Source organism: Parus major, chromosome 3, assembly GCF_001522545.3.
Source record: "Parus major isolate Abel chromosome 3, Parus_major1.1, whole genome shotgun sequence".
NCBI classification, from domain to species: Eukaryota; Metazoa; Chordata; class Aves; order Passeriformes; family Paridae; genus Parus; species Parus major.
The window spans coordinates 74,473,952-74,495,735 of NC_031770.1; the positions used below are offsets into that span (position 1 = coordinate 74,473,952).

A 21,784-nucleotide genomic window follows, 5' to 3' on the forward strand; every position below is an offset into this window, starting at 1 on the left:
GTTTGGGCCCATGAGCAAACTGATAGTGGTGGGTGACAATTCTATTTCTCTCCTCCCACCACCCTATATTGATCACCTCACAGGACAGATCCTTTGATGAATGTATGTGATGTACAGCAATCCAGTCCAGCTCAGTGTATTATCAGTCAAATAACTTCAACAAGAAATTGGAAAGATCAAAATACAATGGTTCTTCATAAATGGAAGAAATAATCTAAAATTGAAAAGGCAAAATTCACTAAATAGAAGTTCAGCAATCAGGAAGGCAAAATCAAAGGTGTAAGTACAAAATGAGTAATAACTGAATTGTCAGACATACTGCAGTGAAGGCTGTGAGAGTTGTAGCAGATCACAAATGAAACATGATTCCCTGCTGAGATGTTATAATGAAAGAAAAAGTATCTCTCATTCTGTGTTGTATTAGCAAGAATGGTGTATAAAGAAACAAATTAGCTCCTCTGTTAAGGGCTGGTGAGAAATTGGAACTGGGGCAAGAGATTTAAAGAAAAATCTATAAAAACCCAGAGAAAGACCATTGAAATTAAAGAAAAAGGACTTGGGAAGCAGTTGAGTTTGTTTGATCTAGAAACAGAACAGATGGGAAGATGGCAGCAGGCAGTGTCTACCAAAATATAAGGATATTCTCCATAGTGATCAGAGGTAAGAGAAAGCTTACTTTGCAGCAAGGAAGATGCTACTACTCAGAGGAAAAACACTTTTATCCCTCCTTTGTAGGATGAGAAGGTCCTTCCTGGGTGGTTTCTGGCACCTCATTGCCCAGAGAAATTGTAGTTAAAACCAGTTTACCTCCAGATACCATGTTCAGTTCTTAAGTTCTCTCCCTGACAAAAATGCTTTTTTGTTTTATAACGTAATCTCTGAAACCAGTCAGCCTTTGAGAACAGTGGCTGCTTTATTCACTTACTGTGAAAATGTTTTAAAAGAGATGAATATAAATTGTTGAGAGACAATGCAAGTGCAAACAGAAATACATGGAAGCTTATTTATTCTATTCCTAATTTGCTGTGGAATCTTGCCAAGGTGAATTACTTCCTTCCAAAATATTTAGTTGAAGGATGAAACAGATGGGAAGGGATTTTTTCTTGCAATGTGTCTATGAAATTATAATTTATGCCTACCAGACTATGAGCTTTGTCCAGCTGGGAAGCCATACATATGCAGAGCCAGTTCTACTAATAGATTATATGCTTTGTAGGTAAGTCAGTGGGTATCAATTGAAAATCAACACAAAAGAACTTAGAAAACAGAGTAAAATCAAAAGATATGCTGACATATTTGTAGAACAAATTCCAGTGAAATTAGCTTTATGGAATTTTGGAACTAAAATAGATTTTTCTCCAGCATACTCTTTGTTGAGCCTCATGGATGTAGTGTTGTTGCAGAATAATCTAGTCTGTGCTAATTGTGTGCTAGAATAGTGATGTTCCTCAGTGAACAAACCTAAAAAGACATTCACCTAAAAAGGCTACTGTGTCACAATATTTTGATAAAGAATTCTGTTTGTAGATATTACCAGTGAGTTCAGATGCAAACTGCACTTGGAAACTGAACATGGCAAAATACAAAAGAGGGGTAGATTATTTTCCTTGATAATACAAGAGATATTAAAAAGTAAGCAAGCTTTATTACAATAATCAGTCTTGCCTGCAGTTGCATGAGGGTTTAAAATTGTGCAGAGGTATGATCCTGTTGCAGTCAATAGTGTCCATTCAGGAAAAAAGGTGAGTGAACCTATCCCTGCAGTCAAAGTTTATGAGTAGGATAGGAACAATTGAGTGTTGCCATCCCAAGAATGAAATAGAAGGGTCTTGTCAGCTTATTGAGGTTTCTGCCAGAAACAGGAGGAAGAAAGACAGGATCTGAGGCAGAAACAAAAAGAATAAGTAACATTTCAAAATATACAACTTTCATTCACACTCAGCCAAGATATCTGATGGAATCATCCTGCTGCCATGAAGTTGATTCAGAATAGCTTGGGATATTGGATATAAATTCAGCTCAGCATAACCTGTTTTTTTTGGTAATAAACATTCATTCAGCTAGTTCTTACCATCTCATGTTTATGTGTAAGCTGTGTTGTTATGCAAATTTGTTTTAGTGAGTTTTGATGATGTCATATGCAAACTGCATATGATGATGGGTCACAACCCATTACTTTAGAGAAAAATGCTGTGCCAGTCAAGAGTTTTGGATGAAGAATCTTATTTTCTTTTATTGTAGTGAAAATTAGAACACAAGAAAAAAGTGGTGAGGCTGTAAATATGCTAGAACTGCTTTATCTGTCTGTGTGACTTTTAGATCTTAAATTTTAGATCTACTAGGTTTCATATTCCTTACTCAAAACCTCAAAAAACTCAAACCAAAACAATATATATAAAATTATTCTGTTTTGGGATTTTTATCTGAATGGTATGGAATTTTTGAAACATATTGACTTAAATAATGAATTAATATCTTAACTTCCTTTTGAAAAGTGAAATGCAATATGTGTGAAACAGGTGAACTTGGAACATCCATTTAGTTCTGTTTGCAAACAAGCAAATATTCATTTGATTCATTAAAATTCTTCCATGCCGGGCATCTGATCTGCTGTTGTGCATTTCTTTTATGCTTCTACAAATATATTCAGTCCCATTTTGGTAAAAATGTGTCCCAAAGTTCAAGGAATTTTAGCACATACTTATAAGAAAAGCCAAATTTCTTCTGCTTGCTTTGATATTTCTCTTGACTACCAGTTCCTGTTCTATGCAGCTTGTATTTGGAAATACGTACAGAATCTTGCCTTCTATTTCAGTCATATGGAAGCTATCCTTTTTGCCTGAATAGATATTGTGTGCTGTGGTTTAATGAATGAACTATTTAATCAAGAGCTATGAATTCTCAAAATACCTGAAAAAGATTGAGTTCACTCTTGCACATTTGAACTCTGCAGGAGGGCTTTCATAGGAATCAAGGTGAGGGAGGTCATCAGACAGCACAAAATCTAGACATAGATTAAGTTCACATTTTATGTCATGCCAGTTGTAATAAATTTTGGTCTCATTAAGGAGGAATTGCCACTAAAAAGGAGGAAATTCAAGTTAAATACAGGAAAGTAAATTGTTAGAACTCTGTCAAACTGATCATGCATTGAACTGCAACGGAAAAAGATTTTTCCTAAATTGAGTTTATGGCTCTTTTAGCATAACATGATTACCATTCCCAGAGAATATGACAATGCCTTTTGCAGGTGGTGGGATGTGATACTGTTTTAGTTCATGAGAATGACTGTTCACGAATTTAAATAGGTACCTAGTATTAAATGCTTAAATCTAAAGTATAACTTTAAATTTATCTGCATTTTACTAGAGAAATATCTCCATGACCATTCTCTTGGACTAACTACAGCAGCCATATGTGTGTCCACACCAATCAAATCTATCCTCCATAGGAGAATAGTCACACATTAAGTGCCTCTTGGCATGAGATGACTCCTGAAATGTGCTAGGGAGGTACTGGGAGGGCAGCAGGTAGTCTGAAGCATAAGTGGGGGCAGGGTTCACTCTAATAATGTAGTTATCTAGATCCCTCTAGCAATGTAGCATATACATCAACCTGGATTTTATGACATACTACAAGGCCTGGGATGTGATGGAAAAAGTGACCTTGAGTATCTGATTCTCACTGTCTGTATCTACATTTGAATATTTGGCCTATAGTTTCACCAAAAACAGATTTAAGAGAGATTTGAGCATTCCTCCGTTGCTTTAGGTGTAGGCTGGGAAAGAATTTCGGTGGGGTCAAAATTGTGGAAGTCCATAGAACCAAGCAAGGATGAGTCTTCTGGCAATTATGAGAGGACTGAGAGAACAGTATCTTTCACTCATCTATGGCTTCAGGAGGCTAATGCTGGCTCTGGAATTAGTTAACAGAAACAGGCCCATATTTTACAGAAAAGGACCAAGAATTCTACCAACAATCTAAATGATTCCACCAACAATGTCACGATGCTGACAGTAGTAGTGAGGCAGCTCTATCCACACACTGCTGTCACTAAGAAGTGCAGTTGGCTTGTCCCTGGCAGCAAGCTGTTTAGCACTTCTGCAGGTGCAGGCAGGTAAGCTTTCAACTGACTCACTCAAGAACCTTCCTTTGAGATAAACAATGCTGTTACACCGCTCTGCCACCTGCTTCCGTGTCTGAGGCTGACCAAAAGAGGTGTGTGCTGCTGGGGATGCCTGAGGAGCGCACACTGCTGAATATCCAAAACAGGGATTTTAGAAGTTGTCCAGTGAGCTTGACAACTGGTGCTGACATTGGTCTCCAGAATGAAAAGCACTGGTCACCTTGGGGCAGTTTTAAGATGCTGTCATGGAAAGCTCACCATGGGCCTTTTGTGTGACGACATAAGGATCAAACTGGGTAGACTAGGACTCTCTCCAGCCGGGTGGGCTGTCTCCAGGAACAGACACAAGCAGATGTCCAAATGTACAATATCGTAGGCTGCCGAAGAATCATTTTTAAATGGCTGTTTGGCTGAATGCTTATTTGTGAGCAGCTTGTGTTTGAGTGAACAGTTGGGAAATGGTTGTCCTTGAGCAAAAATTCTTAGCTGTCATTCTCATGTTTAAAACATTTTATCTGGACATTTGAGAAACAGAGCTTTTGTATGTGAGACAAGAAAAATATTGTGTGAAAAGAGCTTTATGCGAAATTTGCAAAATCAAGACAGTCTGAAGAAGAAGGAAAAGGTTTGAAATTGGGTTCAAGTGAAGCAGCAGTTGTTTCAGCACAGAGCCTGGCTTTGTCTTTCATGTTGCATGGAGGGTGAATGGTTGAACGTGCACTTCTCTAAATGTGTAAAAATGGCACATATTTATACTGATGTATGGTAGAAGGAGATATGTATCAGAATTAGACATATTAAATATTCCCTAAGGATATGAGGCTTGAGTGATTACTTTCTCTCCTTCTCTGCTTGTGTCTGCCTGTGTTTCCCTTTCTGCCACCCTGTTTCACACTTCATAACTTATCAACATATCAGATGATTTTGTGGTGTTAGTAGGCGAAAAGATAATATGTTCACATTATGTTCATCAAAATGGACAATGGAATACTCCAAGCAGACCTCTAAAGTCCCGTTTCTGAAAGAGAACCTGATTTATGAATGCAAACCCCCAGAGACATGAGGGAATCCACAGTAGAGAACTATTATGAGTGCCCTAATTGTGAGTAAAGCTTTAATCAGACATCATGCCTAATTATATGCTAGAGAATCCAACTACAAGACCTGAATTCATAAACTAGGCTTCATTGCTTCTTCTGCTAGAGCATCTTAAAAGGAATATATGTTAAGAGGATGGGGCTGCTGATAAGCTTTGCTGAAAGACTCATGTGGAGGGACATTGTTATTTTTGGTAAACAGAGTGAGGAAGAGAACCATATTGTCTGGCTTAAAAAAATAATGGTGAAGTGGGATATTTTGAGAAACTTTTTAGAACCAGAGCACATTATGAATGAAAACCCACAGAAGCAATTAGCTTCAGAGGAGATAACGAAGTTTATTAGACATGTATTCTTCTGTCCATGGGGTGTAGCGTCATTCAATAAAGATATTGGAACAATGAAATCAACAATGTCTTGAAATTAATGTTTCTGGACTTCACAAGCAATTGCAATTATATTATGCTAATATGTTAAATTGGGAAAACAAAAGCTATCTAATAGTTTTAGATAACATTAGGGTGCTGAACTGGTAAATGAATGAAGGGAATTCTCCTGTAGTGGGAATAAGTAACTGAGAAACTCTTAAAGTAATGTAATTGGGAAACGTCCTCAAACTAAGCAATCAGACATTGGAGAACAATAAGAAACTACTACAGGACCCAAGACACCACCAATTAGGCTCTCCCTTGAGGAGGAAGATGGTAAAGTTATCAACTATTTTTGAAATATAGAAGCTGGTATTACCAAGCATCTTAAGCACTGTGTAGGTGTCCAGTCACTCAGATTCAGGAAGGATAAATTCCTCCTAGCAGCTAAGAATATCAGGAGATGGCAAACCCATGATGTGGAAAGCAAATGGAAGAATAAACTAAAAATGGAGATGGGATGCAACACTATGGAAGCACATCATGAGCCTAAACTTAAGGGAGCAGTAAAGTATTTTCCCTCCTAAGATGAAGAGCAGTTCTTTCACAAGATGAGATGGGCTTTCATGAGAAGGAATGTTCTGACTTAAGAAACTGAGATTTCAGAGAAGCAAAACTTTCATAAGTAATTTTAAGTGTAAGTATGAATTGTACACTCAGATTTGCTGAGAATTGCTAGTTCTGGGTGTCCTGGCATAGAATGTGTCCTTTCCAGTCAAGTCTTAAAACTTCCATATGATGTTTCCAGCAGCTGTATAAAAAAGACAGAAGTCTAATAGGAAACCAATTGGTGAAGCTCTCTCTTCACTAAGGGTTTTCCAAACCCTTAAATGTTGCGCTGATGACACGTTATAGTTGTCTTAAAAGGATTGTGCTGAGAGTTTAAGAGAAGAATTTTGAGACAACTTTATTAATGTTACAGTGGTGAACTGTAAAAGTATGCATTAATATCCACCCCAGGGAGGTGCTCCCAGGTGACTTAGTCACACCTTTCGTTATGGATTAAGAAATTTAGAATAGTGCCTAAAGCCTGTTTTCTGACTAACATTCATGGATGATTCTAGAGATCTTTAAGAGTTGAAAGGTTTAAGATCCCTTGCAAAAGTGCAATGGTTTGAAGGGAGGTTGCTTGGCTGGGCCAGTGCAAACAGGGGTTTGTATTTTTGTATAGCCATGCTGTACAACAGCTGAGCTCCTTCACTGTGCTCATGACTGCAGTGGGCTGTGCAGACAACCCAGACAGCTCAAGTGTAATGTCACTCATCAACTCTGCCTCCGTTCTTTAATGCAAGGATGAGAACATGATATTTATATAATAAATTTTATATAAAAAGAAAATATATTTATAAAATAAAATATTTATGCAAGGCACCAGTTTTTCTGGAAAGTAAAAGCCATAATTCTGAAAACACTTGTGCAGATGCTTTACATAAGTGTGGAAAGAGTCTCAAAACCATTTAAGCCTACAATTTGCAACATCAAAGAAAAACATTTTTATAGATGCTGAAGGGTCAGATCTATTTCACCAGCTCTTTGATCTCTTTGGTTGAATGGGACTGGTGGCTGTGAGAATTATTTTGGTGCACATTCCTGCATATTTTTGCTGATAAGATAGAGCTCATAAACTGTATTTTGATTTACAAATACATATCTGAGCCTTACAAAAAAGGTAAGTGAGCTCTGCCTTGCTATACAATATGTTTATCTGCAAATACATTCATCTTGCATGCAAACTAAAATTTAATGCATCAGAGACATGTAAAATCACTGCAAAGATTAAGGTTTTGATTCTGTAATTTTTGTAAGAGGTTTTGAGTGATCATATTAAGTGCCATTGCTTACAGAGCTTTTTAATATAAAAAAAAAGTAAGATAAAAGATTTTTTCAGACATCCAACATGAAAGATAATGAAAAATAATGGAAACAAAGAAAGCTGCACCTTTTGAACACATTCTCCTGTTGATCTAGCTCTCATATGGCTATTAGGTGGCCCACAAGATTAATCCTGTACACCAGGCAGCGCTATCCAGCTCTCAGGAATGCTCAGAGAAGCATCTGCACTTCATTATTTCTGGGGAGTTTGTCCAGGGTGCTGGAGAGTTCCGAGGATTTAAAGAAGCCAGAAATGCCAGACAGATCCTAGACTGAGACTCAAAAGCTGTGCTGAGACAGAGCTGATAAACTCTGCTGTACAAAAGCAGAGCCTGTGCAGGCAGATATCACTGTAGTAAATTATATGGTATGCCTAGATGTATTTTGGTTGTTTTTACTCCTCTTAATCAGGGAGTATTGGATAACTGCCTGAATGATTATCCTGTGCTATTGGTCTGTCCCTTCAGCATCACTTGCTGTCTTTGAGCTCAGGACTCGGCCTGGTACGGTATAACCACATGGCACCTTGGATCTACATTTGAATAAAAGGTTTCAAGGGTAAAGGCACCACTCTGGACGTAATTGTTACATCCAGCTGATTGCAGTGCAATATATTTTTTTTTTTGACTAGCAGAACTGATTAAAAATCACCCGATTGACCATGTACCTTGTTACATTTCATTCCAGTGTGTTAAACTTAATGTGAATTAAATCTAATTCAGTGACAAGGAAGGGGCAGTGGCATGAGGGTGTAGGGCTCACTACTTCAAGGTCACAGAGCCTTGTATTTGTAGCTGGAAATAGATTTATTTTTTTTTAACATCAAAATGCAGACAGAGAATGTAAAGATACACAGTCGGTGTCGAAGGACGGGGCATGATATGTCTGAGGAAACCACATAGATATAAGTTGAGCAGAATGTCAACAAATATCAGAAACTGTTGTAACAGGACTGGGCAGCTTAAAAAACAGAGTGAAGTTCATAACTTGGCAGTGTGTATGTCTGAAAGCTGGAAATCAGTCATTAAATGATTGCTCCTGTTGCAAGAATAACATAATAGTGGTATAGGAACAGTCTGTGACTATACAGAAATTATTTCAAAACCATTTTCAACCCTTCCATACTGATTAACTATATCCCACTGAGTATGTGTTCTTCACACATGAGAGAATTTAGATGACAGAAGCCAAGAGAATAATAAAAATGCAGTTGATGGTATTTTCTTTATTCAAGCATCCTGTCATAGAAAAACAGACTCCATTAGGAAAAAGAAGTGTTTCAGGGAAAAAATGTTAAAATTAGTATGAAACTTCTCAAATTAATTTTATTTAGCAATTACTGAAATCTTAAATTTTTGATTAAAGACTGGAATTTTGAGAGTAATTTTGATCTTTCATAAAACCATCAATTAAAACATCACAAACAACTGCTTTTGTCTGGAAAATGAAACCTGATAATTCTTCACATTTCAATACAGGCAGTTTTATTTTCCATCCTTCTTCTGATTCATTATGCATCAAAATCAATTGTAATAACAATTGTTATTGAGCTGCAAGTCATTATGTGTTTTGTTAATGTGATCTTAGATGGGATTAAAGATGAAAATATTGAGTAGGTGAGCTGAGTTACTCTCAGACTCCATGGTTTTTCAAACTTGTGACTACCTTTTATACACTGGAAATTTAGGAATTCAATGCTCCTCTTTACACTTACCTGTAGAAACCTGTTCTGAGTTATATTAAGCTACCCCCAGGTCTTTGGTCTAAAGACTTGTTATTCTATCCAAAGGATTCATCAGAACTAAAATATATGTTGAGAGGATCTATTTCTTGAAAGGAGGCTTCTGTTTTAGTTTGTGTGAGCGCTGTCATGGAGTATCTTGTATTTAGAGTGGTGCTAGCCTAGTCTCAGGCTCACCAGCAGCACACTTGTTTCAATGAAGTGTTTTGTGCTGAAGTATCAGCCTGTGTAGAGCTTATGAAAAGCTTGTTGCTTGTTTCACTGCATGAAGAAGTTGTGCCAACAGCAGCCTTATCACCCAGAGACGTAGTTTCTGAGTCTGTAATAGCACGCTATTTCTGGCAGGGGTAGAAACCTGCACACCTTCTATGCCTGACCCTTTTCTCTTTCAGCTTTCACTTCAGTGCTGTGCTTGCAGAAGCATAGCATTAAGCTGACTGCTTCAGGCATTCAGGGCAGAGACCTGGCTTTCCAAACACACAAGGCTTTGTTGGCATATCCAGAGGAAGTTCGTGAGAGGAAGTAGAAATGGATAATTTAAGGAAAAAGGCCTGTTTTAAAGACAGAAAATTGTATGTTCTGCCCTAGATTGAATTTTCAAAGTGGAATTTGAATGTAAGAATATGAAAGAGGTGTGTGTGTGAAATGTGTCAGGGTCTTCTGTCACATGTACTATCGAAAAGTCAGTCTGTCATTCTACTTGTCAAAGATGAGCTCAAGATGATGATAACTTTCCTCTAAGTAAATGGCAAGAGTTAAATAAAATTTAAAAAAATGGATCCAAATTAACAAAGATTTTTTCATCTCAGGAGTAAAGTAAATTTGCCTGTCTGATAGAAAGGAAAAGGATTTTTGAAGATCTCTAACCTATTCTTCAAGCTGCACAGCAGTCAGATGTAATATTATGTCTTGGATAAACTGAAATTGCTGTGACCAGATGATCTTTTCTACTGCAAATACTGCATTATTTATTACATTTATTTCAATGGCAGCTATTTTCATTGTTTGCACATATATTTAGAAATAAAACTGACACCATTGTTTTAACCATTTTCGATTTTAGATACAGTTAATCTCTGCAAATAGTAGATAAAGCAATGAAATGTAAATTACTATTCCACTCCTCAGAAAAAATTAAAGATCATTGTTAAAAACAAGGCAAAGTAACTTCAATTATAGTATCATCTTAATTCATCTATGTTGGTTGCTGTACATAGTAAACTCATATGACAGTCTGTATGAATTCAGTCTGACCCTGAGCACTCACAGGAATTTCATGTGCAACAGCTTTAAAAGAACCAAAATTCTCTTTGTGAGATCTTTGCCAGAAGTCATGGTTATGAGTAGCAACAGTCTTCAGATCAGGCTCTTGATGAGAAGCATCACAGGAAGAAAAAGGGTGACATCAGACCTATAAAATAATGATCAAAGACTATAGTACACTTGGAATGTTCTCATTTTATTTTAAATATACCTATTACAATATTTTGTTAGGCTTATAATAGAGCACTATTATTTACATGATTCAGTGTTTATCCTTTAGGGAGAATTCCAGTGCTCAATAAATAAGAGTCAATGAGCTGCTCGTTAACCATCTTGGAATCAGTGTTCTGAAATATTAATTTCACATAAAGAGTGAAAGTCTTTGAAATAATTATGGTAACCTGTAGTTTCATTCAGTAGGTATCTTCAGTCTGCAGTTAAATGATGTTGAAAACTCTGAATATAGCTATAGGTAATCAGAAGAAAGTTCAACAACAACATCATATTAAAAAAAAATGCCACAAAGCATCAGTGGTTGACCTCTACATTTTCCAGATGCATCTCAGGGTGATGGTAGTGTTCAAAGGGAACAAAAACCTGTTTTTTGGTAGACTCCCTGATATAAAATATCTAGATCATGGGGCAAAATATACAATCACTAATAAATAAAAAATACAGCTTTTTACAAGATCTTTCAACATGGCATCTTAAAATGTGCCTGCAGGTAAGAATGATTTATACTATTTTTATTAAGATTTAGTTTGCCATGGTTATTCTTTCTTACACATGAATTTATGCATTATATATATATACTCTATAAAACACATAAAAGTCGTCAGTACAAGGAATATCATTAGCTGGGAACATGAAGAAAGGGTTCCTATCAGGTCTCACTCAGTGTTATGTGTGTAAGTTCAAATGTACTAGAAAGGGACTTTGGTCCTGATCTTGCACTAACACAATAAATGTAGTCCCCATGCTTCTATGTACAGAACTTACTCTCCCAGTCCTGCCTTGACAACCACCCCATTTTCATGTGGCCCATCACATTGAATCAGGACAAACACCTTGTTTTGTTTTTTTTCCCTAATCCTCATTAATGTACCTCAGAGGTCAAATCCATGGCACGTTATTTATACGACTGAATATCTATGTTGTTCAACTATGGCACACAGTTTTGTTTCCTAAACACACACAAAGACAGCAGGGAAATGCAGCTCATAACTACCAGGCATTTATCCTAGAAAATGTGACATTGTCATCATTATTGAACTAGAAACTTACGTTTATTGACAGTGAGCCTATTTTTCAACAAAACATCATTGATTTTAGTAGCATTACAGTTTGGCAAAGAATAGTTTCTGAATTATCCCTGTTACAGATTTGAATCTCTGGCACATTTAAGACACTCACCCACCTATTCAAATAATATTTTAAAGCAAAATTAATGTTTGATATAAAATAACAGTTGTGTTGCAAATGTGGAAAAATAGTCTACAAAAAATAAGTATAAAAGTGATCTCAGATTTATGAATATGTTTCATATAAACAAGTCCAGGTGAATAATCTGTGTTAGAAATGGCCCTTCATAGGCTGTGTCACAACAGAACATCACATTTTTCACAGTTTACAATAACACAGTTAGATTCACAATGTAATGACACCTTATATCAGAAAAATAGTATTTTACAAACTATACATTTGGCATCTATTTTTAGATTTTTCTTCAGTTTCTTTTTCAGTTCCTTTTTTCTTTTTACTTTTTTTAAAATTTTCTTACAAAATAGTGCAAAATTACAGTGCGTAAATAGAAGATTTTGCAAATCCTAATAAAAAGTATATTTGACTGTTTTGTTCATTCACTGGAAACAGTTTGGCACATTAGGATTTTGTATAGATGGAAAAGCTTCTCACTTGCTTCTTCTCAGTGTATCCATGAATTCTTTTAAACATTAAATTGCACCAAGGGAGTTAACTTTCCAAACTTTTTTATCTCAGCTCTTATGTGTATCACAAAGCTGCAAAGAAAATGTACATTTTGTAATTATTGTCCGAACAACATAGATCAGGCTGGCTTTTCTTATGATGTTATAAAGAAAAGGGTTGATGGGACAATTTTCCATCTGGTGACTTTTAAACTGCTTATTTACAGTCTTAAGATTCCACAGGAAATTTGTCCCAACTTTTATATATATATATATATATATATATATATATATATATATATATGTGTGTGTGTGTGTTGGTTTACCATATAATTTTCAAATTTTGCTGTCAAACATGTTTCTATATCTGGATCCAACCAGGCTATATCAAACCAGGGGGATAAAGTTTCATCAAAATCCTCTTTTCCACTGGACTAATTCATAATAAAGAATAGCAAACAGTTGCTTTTGCTGCCAATTTGCAGTGATTAAATGATTTTCCTGCTAATTATTTACTTAAGTATGTTAATGAGGAGTTCCCCCAAGTATCAGTAATTCATTTGTACAGACTGGCACCACACCTCAAAAAAATGCTAATTCTCTTATTCCTTGGAATAGCAAAGTCTTCTGCATTCTCATAAACAGGCTACAGGGAATAGGCTAGAGGAGTGAGAGTGTCTTTAGCTACCTGTGAGTGTGCCATGAAAAGCACAGCGTATCACATGAGTCTCAGCTCAGTTCTTTGCCTTCCTTGGCTGAAAGCAGCAGTGCAAAACCTGAGACCACAGAATCATCTACTAGAGGGTGCCCAACAGTGGTCTGTACCAATTAACTCATGATTCAGGCTGTTAACCTGGGGGGTGAAAGGCTCTCTGCCACATGAGCGAATATCTGAACTATTTGCTGCACAGAGACTGTTTTCAGTCAATTGTGTACAGAATATGGTGACACAAAAGATTGCCAATTAATTGCATTTGCAATAGAGTAATGAAGTGACTTGTTCCAGTAGGAAAACTGCTGGTTGATGTCCCTAGGCCAAGTTCTTTCTCACGAATTGATGGTTTTAACATTTGTATCACCCTGTAGCAACAGTCCTATGAATTAAAATTACCACTGCATGTTTTTTTTTACTCAATTTATTGGTATTTCTGTACCTTTTATGAGCTATCTAACCAGTATGCTTTTTATATTGATTCTCTAAACATAGAATTGGTCATAGCACTAACTAGATATTCAGATATTGGAAGGGAGATGTCCATGAATATGACAGGGATTTTTTACTCAAGCCATTTCACCCTTGGCTTAGTCCTTTGTTACTAGAATAGGAATATCCCAAATCACCTGCTAACTCTGGTAGAAGATTTGCCCAAGCAAGAAGCAAAAGATAAAGGTGAAATAACTATCTTGTATGAATCATATTGAATGATTTCTAACATTTTAAAATCACTTTTATTAAAAAAATAAAAAAAAAAAAAAAAGCCAAAACAGAAGTCAGGCAAAATTAATGAAAAAGCCCACCAGCTAATAGGTAGGTATACAAGTACTTCCCCTGGACTCTCCTCTCAATAACATACTAGTTTTGACCAAGGAAACACTTGAGTATTTGTTTAATTTTTACTGCTAAGTTGAAATAGGTCAGAAGCTTCCTTGTCAGCCTACACAGAGACACCTCTTGTTCCCACTTTGCACACACAGTGATTACTCACAGTCTCACCTAGAATGAACCAAATACTCTCCTCAGAGGAAAATCAGGTTTGGCTGAGACTGAGTCTCTGTAGGGCACACTGAGTCCAGATTTTAGGACATGACCAGGTTTTATGCTTTCATACTCGGAGAGTCCTTGAAATACTACCTCAGCATCCTCAGCCACTCTGGCTTCTTTATGTCATATGTAAGTTCAGTGACCCTGCATAGGGCAGGCTGTAAGCTGAGGTGCTGTGCTGAGGAGATGGCCTGAGCTGGTGTAGGCACATTTAGTATGCTGAAGCAGAAGAGTTGGGCCAAGATTTATTGGTTAGACCTCAAAACCAAATTAATCAAATGTTTTCAGTGGACTACTCAATACTGAGCCAGTCTTTGCTCACTATGTACATGATGCAAAAGAGGCCACACAAATTGGTCTCTGATGTCTATAGATTGCACTCTGGTGCAATTCCTAAAGGCAATGAAAACATATTCTCTGGAGCCCCAATACATTAAAGCATTTAAGATGTTCTTAAAATTATCACATGCTTAAGTCTCATGGTCATCTCTATACTCTTAAGGTCTTTTTGAATCGTGTCCAGAAAGTGTTGCTGCATGAGGACTTATAAATCAGAAAAGAAAATAAAAATAAAGATCCTTGTATCTAGATAAGAAATATAATTATCTTACTGACAGACTTCTCTCTCCTCCTGAATGTTATTCTGCATCTAATAAAAATGGTAACACAAGGCCAACAGGAGTCCCATTCTTGAATAAACAGGAACAGTTATTGGTTATTTAACTGCATGTTTAGAGATGAGAGAAAATTATGTGGGTTTTTTTTTTTTAAGCCTATTTTGAGAAACAAACATGAGTATCTAGAGAGAGCAGGTTGTTCTTTATTGTGTTCAGTGGTGTCAATTCCCCATATCTCGCTCAGTCTGCATGAACTCTACAAATCCCCACATTCATGCTCTCTTAGTGCAACTTTCATTTTACTTGATCTGTTTCTTAAAAGACAAATATTTGCTGGATGTCTCACACTTTCTGTGGGCCTCAGGCTGCTTGCTCACTGTAGGTATTGACATATGGAAAGAGGCCTTCAAAGAAACTGGCAACAGGATTCACTAAGAATTGGGAATCTCATACTAAGCAAGATATCCTATGGGTATTGCCTATGAAATGAAAGGAAAACTGCTTTAGAAGGAAGGATCTGCTGCCAGTTTTGTCTTATACCTGTTCACAGTCAGTGGGGTAGCAGTGCATGTGCAGTTAGTATTTTATCTGGTTTGGGTCTTATTTTCCACACTGAGAAAGGCAGTAATGTTCATAGCTCAGTGCATGACAGAGAGCCTAAAAACATCCAAAGTAAGCCATTGTAAAAGAAAGAATGGTGGTTACTCCCTGTCTTTGTTGGCTGCTTAGTTAGCTTGTGATGAATGCAACTCAAAACTGCTGTGGATTGGCAAAAATAAACTGAATGTCTGAAAGAAATTTGTTGAGAAAATAGTTAGAACTGGTGTGATTTATCAACTTCTAGTTCCCTTTTTTTGGTACAATTATCTTGTTTTGCCAGTGGTACCAAAGCAAAATACCTATTTTATCTAGTCCCATGTAATTTACCCTTCACCCTTGGTTGAGTTTGCTCATTCTCTTTCACAGTGATTTGTTATTTGAGTCTGTTTACGCTTGCTGTTCATATAGAATAGATCACAGAAGAAGCACAGACCTCACAAAGCTGAATGTCATACACAGACTGAAAGCAGCCTTAGGTGAGTTAGGTGTCTAGGTCTAGGTGGGCAGTCTATGTATGCATGGAGCACAGATGATTTATTTCCATTGCTTCTACCTAGGCTGGACATGCCCAAAAATGCTTCATCTTCTGTCAACAAAGATCCTTATAGCCAGAACTGCTTAAGGCCTGATACCTGCAGATCACCTTAACATCCTAAAAAATTGTCTCAATTTTGTTCCAGCCCTTACTCTTCAAGAATGCCAGTGAGGCATTAGGCATAATGTATATTTTTTATGATTTGGTAATGATTGTTATGTATAATTCTGGATTAGATTTCTCTCCTGTTTTATTAATCCTTGAAGCAATTTTAGCAATGTCTCTGGAATGAAATGTATACAGGCCTTCTGTGGAGCTTCTCTTCTTGTGAAGAGAACACTCTTTCCAGTTCCATCAAAATACTTTCACATTTTTTAAAACTCTTCTTAAAACTCAGCCTAAGATTAGCCATGCTGACTGGGTCCCATGTTTACAGAGGTAAAGACATTACTTACAAGATTAAAATTCAGCATCTGTTTCAAAACTTTCCTGTGCATACACTGACCAAAATTTGCAGTAACAATTCATATATGTTATTGTTATTACTATAAGGACTTAGATGAACTTACTGCCAAGAAACCAGTCTGATTAGACCTAAGGCCTTCTAACACACAGAACAGCTCTTGTGATCTGAAGTGAGGAATGAAATAAAGGATTGCACACATTCACCTTTCACTGAGGTCAATGCAAAAAACTTCCAAATTCCAGCACTGAGGGAATCAGGTTATTGAGCCAAACAGTGGCATGTTCAGTCACTGAGAATTTTACAGTCCTCCTGAAAACAAAGTGTTATGATGTCCTGTAGGACAGATGATAAGCTACAGCCATTTGCCTTCAAAATGATAAACTACTACTTGTATTACATGCATATCAGAGGTTTGTTTTTAGAAGACTCAGTTTCCTTGTATTGCATTAATTTTCAAGGTAAGCTCATCTTGCTGCATATTAGAATGCTGGTGAGTTTAGGTGATTCACAGTATATTGAAAACTAGGTGGATCAAGGTACAGCTTTTGAAATCAAAGGGAGAGCAGAAGTGATTCTATAACTTTTCTGTGGGGTTTTGAGTTCTAGAAATTGAACTAATTATTCTTTTAACCTTCTGTATTTCTGTTCCACCCTGGAATAAAAGGAAAATAAAAATCTGACAAGTGGCATTGTCTTTTGCTAAATATATATAATTTATCTCTCATTTACTTACTGCAGCAACATTTTTGTCTTCAAATTAAATTTTAGTTACTTGATTGACTACTTTGTTTGACCAGGGTCTTACACATCTCATAAGCAGAAGTCTTTCTGGTTTGTTTTTTTTTTCTTTTTTTCCAGTAGCAAGTGTGATTTGCAGCACTTCAATCTGAAAATCCAAACTGATTTGCTTTCATTTGATACCAAAACATACTCATACATTTTTGGCATTAAACCAACTTTCTACATATGCACATATTAGCAATCAGAAATTTGTCTTAGGTGAAAGAAAGTAGTTAAATCAAATGACTCATATTTAAAGCAGACATTTTAAAGTTATGACAGTCATCACAATTTTGCATTTGCTATTAGAGCAAATTTAATACTTAAAAATCTACTTATATTATCAAATATTGATAGCAGTTGTTGCTCTAAAGAGTACATTTTTAATACCTCTCATATAAAACATTTTCAACCCTCCAAATTCATTAACTTAATAAGTTGAAAGGTTATATGTCAGCCTGATAGCTTATTTACTGAATTTCAGCAAATTTCTTTCAGAAAAGAAAGAATTAGTAATTTTTTCCCCACATTTATATGTCATAACATCAGGTTGTTTAGCTGCAGTTAAAATTCAAAAGATCTTTACAGAATTGGGTGAAAATTCACTACTATTCAAGAAATTATATGAGAGAGCTTTCTAAAATTTCTCAGGAAACTGCTTCCAAAAATCCATTATTACCAGCTGAATTCAGTGCATGAAACTGATGTAATTGAACACCTTTGTTAAAATCTGTTTCTTTCAGTGTAACACTACATAAAGCCCTGGTTCAGGTTAAAAATACTTGAGATATATTGAGGGACAAGGGTGTGCTGCATTTGAATACACTGAAAAATTGGGTGAATCTGGGCTTGGGTCACCAGGATTGATAATTTTCTCTAAATCTGACTTCTTTTTTCTTCAGAGGGCAGGAAGAAATGTATTCCTAAAGCAACATAATGGGACCATTTGTTAGGAAACGTTTTTTAGACACAAAGACTGTCTACTATTCTAATACATTTAAAAAACCATAATTCTAGGTTCATTACCCTTAAAAAGGGGGCAATTAATCACGCCTCCATAGAGTTAGATTTTACTCTACTGTGCTCTTAAAATGTAAGATGAACATATGAAACTTTACTGTCTTTTGAAGTATTACACACATTTCTGTCTGGAACAGCAAATTATGTTCTTAAAATTTTCTGTGATATTTAAAATTTTTTTAATTTTAACAATACGTTAAACAACAAATATAATGTTAAAAATAAAAAAATCTTAAAAATTACTATTTCAAGTGTAAGACTGGGACATGTTTCACAGAAAATGTGAAAAAATTTGTTTTAAATTTATAATAAGCAATCAAATACTCTTCAGTGCACATTATTATGTCTATTATAATTTGAAACTGAGTGCTGATGACTGCTGCTGCTGATCTTTTAAATCTCTTACAAAATATAAATAGGATAGCCAAGAGAGAATAACTGAAAAACCATGACATGAGATTCTCTTTTCCTTCCTTTTTTTTCTCTTTTCCTTTCCTCTCCACTTGGACTGAAGTCCTTTCTGGCTTCCTCCAAAAAGTGCACGCACATGCACACAGCCCCACACACACCCCCACACCCACACACAGCCCCCAAAAATTAATTCCAAAACCATTTTTCCAAATTTCCAATGGACTTGTACTCCTGGTGTCTTTTCACATGATCACAAGCAAGACATGCATGTGATTCCCAGAACCTAGGAAGATGCACTGAAAAATCCTTCTTCCAGTTGAAATAACTAAGATACATCTTGTTATTTTTGTCAAGCATCAGAAGATATTCTGCCAGCTCTCTGGGGGAGAGAAAATCTTCCACGTGTATGAAAGAGTCTGCTGGAATGTAATTCTCATAATTTTCTCTGGAAGGGCCCAGTACAACTGGTACTGATCCAGCCAGAAGAGCATTGTAAAGTTTCTCAGTAATGTAATCTTTGTGGATTGAATTTTCAAAGGAAAGGTAGAATTTGCAGGAGGAGATAGTTGGAATCAAGTTTTTATCATTGACGTAGTCTCCGAAGGCTTGTCCGTAGGTGTGGATTTCAATGTATTTGCTAAGCTCGTTGTAATACTTGACTCGAGCGTGCTCGGGGTTCCAGTTACTCACAACCCAGCAGACCAAGTTCTCCTTACTTGGTACTTCAAACGTGAAGGAACTCGTACCAACCATCATGAAGCCGTAAGGCACCTGGATATCTGAGTCACGCCGGTAAGTCAGGGTCAGGTTAAAAAGGTGTTCAATGCCACTCTTTTGTGGAGTGTGAGTTGGAGACTCCAAGTTCATCCAAATCCACTTCTGGAACGGTGGCCTGGCTTGCTGAGGTAAATTAGCCAGATCCCAGCTAATGTCTCTGTGATGAATGAGAACAGCATGGGATCTGTTATATAGCGAGCGGTCAATAGTCAGATGGCACCCAGGGATATTGAACATGGTTTGGCAGGATGTTAGATCGAATGTCTGACCAAATGGCCACACCCAGATCAAAACAGTAGTTTCATTGAGATTATCAGTTTTGGAAGAAAAGAAGTTCTTCATTTTCAAGACTGAACTGGCTGATTCTATAGGACCAGAAATCCAGCTATTTGTTGGTTTGATATAAATTAATATAAATGCCATGAAACAACCAAGGATAATGAAGATAATAAAAAATGGCCGGAAAATTCCTTTAGATGTCGATGTCATAATTTGCTCTGAGAAAAAAAACACAAGAGAAAGAGAGAAAATAATATCAGATATTAAATTACATATATATGTCCTGTTAAAACAGTCAGATATCACATTAGAAAGTGCTTCAATAAAACTGAATTGCCACCTCAGAAATTTCATTTGTATGGAGAGGGCATGGGCTCTTGCACACCATGGCAAAGTGGCAGTATTTCTCTTCTTCACATTAAAAGTTCACTGACAAATAAAATGCAGGATTTTAATATGTCTCATACTTGGTGAATCAGTATATATTGAGAAGGTGTTTTTTGCTTAGAACCTAGGCCAAGCATTTGGAACACAGAAGACAGACAAAACTGCCCTTTAATTCTATCCTTGTGTCTGCATAAAGGATAACATGCTGCAGATTTGTTGCTTTTGTATTTGTGTGAATGTGGAGGACACAGGATTAGAGCACTGAAAAAGGAAGGGACTAGAACTTTAATTGTGTAATCAATAAGACTCTTATTAGAAAACTAGTTCATGTCTGGTGGCTACATAGGGATGAATATTCATGCCTTCTCCAGGGCACTCCTAAAATACCTAGGAGAGGAAGCACCAATAGAGGATTTTCTTATGCAGCCACATATATATTTCCCACATAAAGAAAAATAAACAGAAATGAATTAAAAAGATGTCCTTGTATATTTCATTTTGGGTTTATGTACTAAATTTATGTACTAAAATTTAAAAAAGTCGAGATATTCTACATTGTTGTGAGATATTCTTTTTTTCCCCATGGGGAGATAGGTCTGAGGAGCTCACATAGCCTCCTTTATCCTTGCTCTAGTTGTTTCCTCCTGAGAAGTGATCAATCTCTTTCCAGAACTACTCTTCCATGTGGTTCTTGCAAAACCTAACAAAGTTAGGGGTTGTTAATTGCTAACCCTTGATCCTGAATGTAGCCCTAGAACTCACAGATGTTCTAAAACTAGAAAAAGTTAACCATGCAGCACCATGGCACACAAGGGAAAAGGAGGGGAAATCAGTTACCAGAAAAAAGTGCTCTGAATATACTGGCACACTGTAGTTTCTACCATGCATTACAATTTCTGTAAAATTTGTCTTTCTTTTTCTTCACATTTTTCAATTATTTGTGTTTTGTTATCTTGGCTAGATAGCCCCACAAAAAAAATTATTAAAATCCCCACCCTTATAAATAGAAAAAATTAAATATAATTTAAATATAATTTAAATAGAAAAAAATAAATATATATATATATACATATATATATATACACATATATATATATGTATATTTAAAGCCAAAGCAGAAAGTGAATTTCAGGCCTTTTAAACTGCTTTCATAGCTCATCTCTTCCTACCTCTGAAATAAGTCAATAAATTCAGAATGAACACAAGGTAGAATGTGATTCAGAAGTCCACTAATAGCACATTGCTGCCTTCGTGAGAGTAAAAACTGATGTGTGAGTGTAGCACTACAGTTTCAACAGGAATGTTTTCACATTCATTGTTGAGGAAAGGAAAAAGGAGGCAACATCATGCTTAGCTTTACTTTATCTTGAAGAAAAGGGAGTTTGCCACAATATCTCCCCTGGGTTTGGGAAGATGGTTGGTCTTAATTCTGGTTTTAGTTATAGAGGTGGGTTAACCTTGTCTGGCTGTCAGACCCACCCAGCCACTCTCTCATTATCTCTCCTCAACAAAATACGGGAAGAAAATAAGATGAAAGTCTCATGAGTTGAAGTAAGGACAGAAAAGTCACCTACCAGTCATAGATTAAACAGAGTCATCTTGGGGCACAATAATGTGATTTATTGCCATTTAAAATAGATGTATATAGTGAGAAACAAAGACAAATACTAAAATTTCCCCTCACTTTTTCCCAGGCTC

The 21,784-nt window shown here is 36.3% G+C and overlaps 1 protein-coding gene across 3 annotated transcripts in view; it reads right to left on the minus strand.

Annotated features, from left to right (window-relative positions):
- Nucleotides 1-18,465: 18,465 nt before the first annotated feature.
- The window catches only part of FUT9 (fucosyltransferase 9), a 96,421-nt gene continuing 93,102 nt past the window's right edge, over nt 18,466-21,784 (minus strand). For all 3 annotated transcript variants that reach the window (XM_015623474.1, XM_033512869.1, XM_015623477.3), the window contains one exon: nt 18,466-19,917. In XM_015623474.1, the coding sequence (XP_015478960.1) occupies nt 18,830-19,917 (1,088 nt within the window). In that variant the 3' untranslated portion in view covers nt 18,466-18,829. The remainder of the gene's footprint in view (nt 19,918-21,784) is intronic.